We start from the raw sequence: 7,335 nt of genomic DNA on the forward strand, positions 1-7,335 counted from the left end.
AGGCTCCAGCAGGCCTCTCGGAAAACCCTCCTTGAGAGGGGACAAGGGGGGCCTTCCGTTGGAACGCGCAAGGGCTCGGGGACCCGGTTTGAGCGGCTTTTGCATCGCAAACACAGGTTTTTGTTTTTTTGTGTTTTTTTTGGTCGCCCGTTTATGAGGGTTGGCTCAGGGAGGGCAGATGGCGATTAAAGGGGGACTTCGCCCGGCAGGTCACCCCCTGACGCTGCTATTACACCTCACCGTGCGCACCGCTCCCTTGCCCGGGTGGCTAGACTCGGGACTGGTTCCGGGAAGCGACAGAGGCTAGGACGGGGGCGGGCCAAGCCGAGTTAGGGGCGGAGCCTGGCAGTAGGGGCGGGGGCTCCCATGCTCCCAGGCGGGGCCTCCGCTAAAGGCGCGGAGCACCGGGCGCCGAGAGCGCGGAGCAGAGCAGCGCCCACTGGAGTGAAGTCGGAGACGAGGATCGCGCCGTCCCAGCCCGCCCGCCAGCGTCCACGCCGCTCCCGCACCCTTACCCCTGCCGGCCCTGGCCAGGCGCGACCGGCGGCCATGCAGCCGCAGGGCTGAGGCGGCCCCATGGCGAAGCCGGCGTCCCCGCGGTCCGGGCAACGACGGCGCATGGAGAACTTCCGTAAGGTGCGCTCCGAGGAGGCGCCGGTGGGGGGTGGGGCCGAGGGGGGCGGCCCGGGCTCCAGCCCCTTCGCGGACCTGGCGCCGGGCGCTGTGCACATGCGGGTCAAGGAGGGCAGCAAGATCCGGAACCTGCTGGCTTTCGCCACCGCCAGCATGGCGCAGCCAGCCACGCGCGCCATCGTTTTCAGCGGCTGCGGTCGGGCCACCACCAAGACCGTCACGTGCGTGGAGATCCTCAAGCGCCGCCTGGCGGGCCTGCATCAGGTCACGCGGCTGCGCTACCGGAGCGTGCGCGAGGTGTGGCAGAGCCTCCCGCCGGGGCCCACACCGGGTCGGAAGCCTGGCGAGCCGGCCGCCAGTCTCAGTGTACTTAAGAACGTGCCCAGCCTCGCGATTCTACTTTCCAAGGATGCATTGGATCCCTGCCAACCCGGGTACCAGCCCCCGAACTCCCATCCCGGACCCTCGTCCCAGCCAACTGCACCGACGTCCAAGAGGAGCCTAGGGGAACCCGCGGCTGGAGAAGGCTCTGCGAAGCGGTTACAGCCTGAGCCAAGCGCTGCGGAAGAGGACCGGACGGCCTGAGAGCTCGTGGATCTGGGCAACCTAGACGCGCTGGATCTCACCCCCAGCGCCTCAACCTTGACAAGACGCATCTCCAGCCTTTCATGCCTCGGTGCTCTGGACATAGCTCCTCAGACGGTCAGCATGGACCCCAAGGCAACAAGAGAGGGACCACAGGGAAGCTTCGTTGGACCCCAGGGAAGCTTCGTTCCACCACTTGTGTTGCCTGAAGACGCAGAACTCCACCTTCAGCTTTTTTGAGCCATACTGGAACCTTCTTCAGGGAGGGAGTGGTGGGCAGTGGGATTCTTGAGCCTTGCTCAGGACCCCCAAGGGTTAAAGGCATCCCGTGTCCACCTGAGTACTTAACCGGAGGAGAGCTCTTGGAATCACCTTCACCATTGGCGGATGAGGGCAAGGGGTGAGAAACGGACTGCTTGAAGGCAAGGGAGTCTGAGTTGGGGGGCCGGGTTCTGTTCTGCCCCTCACCCTGGGAGACCGCTTCCTTTCTAGTTTTCCTTACCGCGATGTTAAGGAGCATCCTGAGATCGAGGTGCAGGGGCACCAACATGGGCTCTAGCTTTTTTAACAATTCACCTTCCCCCCTGGCCCAGAAGGAGAGACCCCGGACAGAACTCTCTTTGCCTTCTCCCAAGTCTCAGAGCTGGAGTCCTGCTTCCAATAAAACAAACACAAAAATGACTGTGGCCCCAGGTTTCTTCCTTAGCACTTAACCTATGTGGAAACTGCTTTGGCCTGCCCCCTTGTGACTCAGTCCTCTCCAGCCTGGAGTCCTTGGCCTTTGAGTCTTCAGGGTCAAGCACAGAGACTGGACAGCTTCAGAATGGAACCAGAGGCACATTGCCCAGTCGCTGGCTTCTCCCTCTCCTAGCCTTCCCTGTCTGGCTCTAGCCTCAGGGTCTTGTGGCCGGAAGGGGGCCTTTGTCCCCTGGTGCATTACTACTGAGGGAAAGGGAGGAGCACATTGCTTTTCTGGAAAGGAAAGAAGACAAGCGCCAATGAACTCTCCTAGGGGTCACTGCCAAGGGAGACACACCCCGCTGGGCTCCCTAAACCTGCAGCCTCCTGCCAATTGACAGCCGCATCCAGAAAGCTGGCACAAAACCCCTCATCACCATCCATAGGATCTCCCCTTCACTGCTCGCTCTCTCAGAAAGGACAGCACACCCTTGGGAGAGGGGGAGGAGAGAGACTGAGCACAAATCCACTGCTGGAAATTACTATTCAGCAGAGAAGCTGGAACTTGGGCTGTGAATCACTGCAGGCTCCCTGATAAGCTGCTGCCTCCAGCCCTGCACAGCTGTCTGTTGAGAGATAACAGCCTCATAAGCCTCTCTGTCCAGCTCCAAGTCAGCTGGGGCTGGGGGTGGGGAGAGGAGTGCTGTGTGCTGGAAGGACTCTAGCGGGTAAAGGGGGGGGGGCACCTAGCCCCAGGATCTTAGAAACACACCCTACCACGTGCAACTCAACAGCACCTCTGGAAAGGAGATGGGGAAGAATGTAAGTCACTTTGCTGGCAGAACCCTGAAATAAATCCTTCCAGCGACAAGAGGTGAGTTTCGGCAGCTGACAGACAGGAGGGGCTCTTTAGGGAGTTCTCTACCCATAGGGGAGCTTTGGCTCAGTGAGCCCTGTCATCCAGACACTGTTTGCCCTCCCCAATTTCTTGTTCTTGATGAGTCCCTGCGAAGGGCCAAGGGGTTTATGTGTGCTTGTCCGACTCACAGGGGTGATCCAAGAAGGTTGGAAAAAATGTACTATCCTGACAGCTAAGGTGCCCTGGGCTGGTCCTGGGCTTGTGCATCTGCAGTAATGATAAAACTCGGAAGAGGTCCTGCATGGTAGATGCTTATAGAAGACTGGTCTTGGTTCTGGAAAAGGGCCAACTTTCCAAAACAAGGATCTCAAGTCCTGATTGCCCAGTCACCAGGACAGTGCAAGCAGAGGCTTGTCAGGGAGGGGGGGCTGCAGAGGCTTTCTTTTCTTGATGGTGGGGATCAGATTAAGTCCCTTTTCCTGCCTAGAAATTCATCCTGCGGTATGGGGAGGAGAGGAGCTTGTTTCCCCATCTTCAGAGCATTAACCTGCCTTAATGGTGGGCTGAGTTTCCGCCTCCCATGCCAGAAGGCAGGTAATGAAACACTTTACTTTCTGCACCCTCGTGCCCCCCCAGCAGGTTCAGTTCCCAGGCTTTTGATGGGTGCTGGTGGTGCCAGTGGAGCCCAGCACCCATGAGCACCCTACCCCTGCCTTACTGATCCTCTGGCTCTGCTGACCCAGAAACAGGCTCCAAAGGAAGGTGACCGATATCCCTATACACCCCTAACCCCAAGACTGAGGTGGGAGCCTGAGAAGTGCTGCAATAAGGGGGAGTTGGCTATAGGAGCACCTAAGAGATGACTTACTGACTACGGGCAGAATGGGAGGGAATGGAAGTTGCTCTGTGAGACCCCATCTTTCCAATAGTGACCTCTATCCAGGAGGAGCTTTCTGGGCCCTGTCTTAGGGCACTTTCAGGCTAGGGGTGGCAGTGAAGGCTCACACCCGTGAAATTGTCAGGTCCCAAAATCCATTTGGGAATGTAAATGTATATATAATCCAAGGCCGGAGCTCATGGTCGGTTGGGCAGTGGATCTCCAGCAGGGCCTTAAGGGACTTCGTTGTTGTGCCGGATCCTAGTCTAGGCACACGGTGGGGCTGGGCGGCAAGGGTGGGGCAGGGCAGGGGATCACAGTATAATCACGTTGTTCCCGTTCAAGGATGTCCCAGTTAGTGGAAAGAAAGTAAGTTACAACACAATGCAGTGATAGTGGGAGAAGGTAGGAGCTCTGAGAAGGGGCGCTTAATGCACCCGGGGTTGCTGATGGAGGTGGATCAGAAGGAGGTAGCCAGCAGAACAGGACTGGACAGGCAGTTCCAGGCAGAGCACAGAGAGGTGATGCTATGTCTGGTGTTGCAGCAGCTACAAGTATCTGAAGGGTACCTGGCAACAGGCAGGCGGGGCTGGGGTACCAGGTCGGAGCCAGGTCACTGGGAGGCTCCCCAAAGTAAGTGGGAGGCCAGTGGGAGCCAGGGAGTGCCCCAGTCTGATTGGCATTTGGGAAGGATCCCTCTGATACCTGTGTAGGTGGGCGGTGGATTGGAAGGGGACTGACTGCATCCCTGAGGACACAAGAAGGTAAGAGACGGGGTTACAGGATTTCTTTCCCTTCAGCGCCCATGGTTCTTGGTCACATCGCTTGAAAGAATGAAGAGGTAGATCGGGCAGAGTGGTGGGCAGCACAGCAGGTTTATTGAGAGAGAGTACAAAGCTCCCAAGGAGGAAGGGGACCCGAGAGTGTTGCCACCAGAGTTTCTAAGTCTAGGGGTTTTCGTGGGCTCGTTAGCAGGCTGTTTTCATATGATTAACTCTCCCTGCACCTGTCATCCAATCAGGTTTTTGTCATCTACCTATCACATGGGAAAGGGTGGAGGGCTCCTTCCAGGGTGGTGTAAGATCTTTTCAAGGGTGGTTTCCTCTTAGGGTGGGGGCCCCTTGTCCCTGCCTGCCTGCCTTCCAACTATCCTTCATCCATGGGACTATGGGAGCGTGGTACTAGGGAGGGAGATGGAGACAGATTTGAGAGCTACCCAGGCTAGGTAGGATTTCACTGCCATTATAGCCAGATCAGAGTGGGGCTTCTTCTTGTGGCATTAACCCTACCTGGCCAGGGCTTGGCCTGCCTTCTTGGCATCCCAGGGGACATGCTATGTAAGGGCCAAACAGTAAAGCCTTTAGAGGGGAGGAGGTCCACAGCCTCAAATTGGTAAAAGCTTTAGGAGCTGTTGTTCATTGGCCATGAATTGGCCAGGGCATGTTCACTGCACAGTAGGGGAAAAACCTGGGTAAGACTGTCTCCCACCCTTATCCCTTAACAGGAACCTCTCCACCCCTCCATCTCCCAACCTCTACCCCATTAATCCTGCACTTTGGGCTGTTGCTGTGCACACATTGCTAGGGATGCTCTAGTCCCCTCTATTTCACTGAGATGTTGCAATACCTCTAGGTCTCCCAAGAGGAGGGCAATTGATAAAAGCAAGGGAGGGAGGGAGGGGAAGGGAGGAATGGAAGAAAGAACAGAGAAAATACAACCACAGGAGGGTCTCCCTGGTGACACCACGTTTCTTCTTAGAGCACAAATCTAAGTTTGTAATTGTGCCCTCATTAGTGTGATCCTCTGGTTGTCAGTCATCCCAAAAACCAGAAGCCATGATTGGATCCTGCCTGCCTTGCTCCCCACCCAGCTCTTGAAACATAGGAATCCCACAGAGCTGTTGACTGAATGAATAAAGTCTGGTTGAGCCAGATTTATGAACTATTCTGATGCCACATCAAAGTCCTTAACTGTCAGGGACGGTGGCCACCTTCCCCTGTGCCCACCAAGCTTCTCTTCCCATCTGGGCCCTTAGGTTCTACCTGCTTTTAGAAACGAAGCATCACCATAGTGATACGGACTTGTATGTCCCGCATGAGGATTCTGGTTTTGTGTGACACCTGCTGATTATCATAGATGTGGGTTGAAGTGTGTCCCCCCAAAAGATAACGTTGAAGCCCTAACTCTGGTGCCTGTGAATGTGACCTTATTTTGAAACAGGGTCTTTGCAGATGTAATTAATATGTAAGAAGAGGTCATACTGAAGTAGGGTGGGTCCGTAACCTAGTGTGACTGGTGTCCTTATAAAAAGAGGAGAAGAGTCAGACATGCAGAGAGAAGAACAACCCAAGAAGATGGAGACAGAGATTGGAGTTAACGCAGCTGCGAACCAAGGAGTGCCAAGGATTGCCAGCAAACAGAAGCTAAGAAATATGCATGAAACAGATTCTTCCCGAGATCCTTCAGAGATAGCATGGTCCTGCCGACATCCTGATTTTGGATTTCGAACTTCCAGACCTGTGAGAAAATAAATTTCTGTTGTTTTAAGTCACCCAGCCTGTGGCATTTTGTTATAACAGTCTTAGGAATTAAATACAATACATATTCTCACCACATTCAGTGGAAATAGAGAAGAGGAATGTAGGGTGTTTGCCAAGGTCCTTGTTATCAGATTTCCAGTTCTACATGAAAGAGGCTCTCCGCTCTGCAGGCCTGTGCTATCAAATGTAATGCCTGATGTCATATTGAACATACAGGCTTTGGGGAAAAGCTGTGATTTGGGGCAAGTTCATTCTTCTCTGAGCCTCAGCTTTCTCATCTGCAAAATGGGCCAGATTACTGTGGGATAAAGGATATAATATCTTGCTTCCCAGCCATGGTTGGGAAAAAATTAAAAAAAAAAAATAAGATCCCCATGATTTTTTTTGTTTGTTTAAAGATTTTATTTATTTATTTGAGAGAGAGAGAGGATGAGCTGGGGGAGGGGCAGAGGGAGAAGCAGACTCCCTGCTGAGCAGGGAGCCCGACACTGGGCTGGATCCTAGGACCCCAGGATCATGACCTGAGCCAAAGACAGATGCTGTAACTGAGCCATTCAGGTGCCCCTAGATCCTCATATGATTTTTTTATAGTTAATCAGGGTTGACTATTCCCTGAGCTAAAATACAGAGAACAGCACTCAAACTGGTAGGAGAGACATAAAATTAAATCCCCTTCTCTTTCCCTTCACGTTCAGCCAGCCAGTTGGAACCCTTTTCTGGAGAGAAAACAACTGTTAAAGAACTGTTGTGAGCTGCCCCCTAGAGGTGGTTCTGGGAAAGAGAGTGAGCGCCCAGAGCCGGGAGGCAGAGGGAGACCGGCAGCTAATACAGCACAGAGCTTCCCTGCCCTGGGCCCTGTTTCCAGAAAGGAAACAGCATGTGGGATCCAGCTCAATCAGCTACAGAGACTTCGCTTTCTTTGTTTAAAAAAAAAAAAAAAGTATAAGGATTTGGAAAAATTGCAACCTGCGTACATTGCTGGCAGGAATGCAAAGTGGTAGGGGCGCCTGGGTAGCGCAGTCGTTAAGCGTCTGCCTTCGGCTCAGGGCGTGATCCCGGCTTTGCGGGATCGAGTCCCACATCGGGCTCCTGGGCTGGGAGGCTGCTTCTTCCTCTCCCACTCCCCTGCTGTGTTCCCTCTCTTGCTGGCTGTCTCTCTGTCA

General features: G+C 54.4%; 1 protein-coding gene across 1 annotated transcript; it reads left to right on the plus strand.

The window, feature by feature from the left end:
- The first annotated feature begins 413 nt into the window (after positions 1-413).
- On the plus strand, positions 414-6,180 carry RPP25 (ribonuclease P and MRP subunit p25). The gene is made up of 2 exons (XM_008708641.2): positions 414-2,770; positions 5,853-6,180. Exon 1 carries the CDS (start codon positions 577-579, stop codon positions 1,216-1,218), a length of 642 nt encoding a protein of 213 aa, XP_008706863.2. The 5' UTR covers positions 414-576; the 3' UTR covers positions 1,219-2,770; positions 5,853-6,180.
- Positions 6,181-7,335: the final 1,155 nt, after the last annotated feature.

The sequence above is a fragment of the Ursus maritimus genome, unplaced genomic scaffold, assembly GCF_017311325.1.
Source record: "Ursus maritimus isolate PB19 unplaced genomic scaffold, ASM1731132v1 scaffold_27, whole genome shotgun sequence".
NCBI classification, from domain to species: domain Eukaryota; kingdom Metazoa; phylum Chordata; class Mammalia; order Carnivora; family Ursidae; genus Ursus; species Ursus maritimus.

Excerpts from the sequence above, each read along its gene's own strand:
- RPP25 (XM_008708641.2), top strand. The coding sequence starts at position 577 with ATGGCGAAGCCGGCGTCCCCGCGGTCCGGGCAACGACGGCGCATGGAG.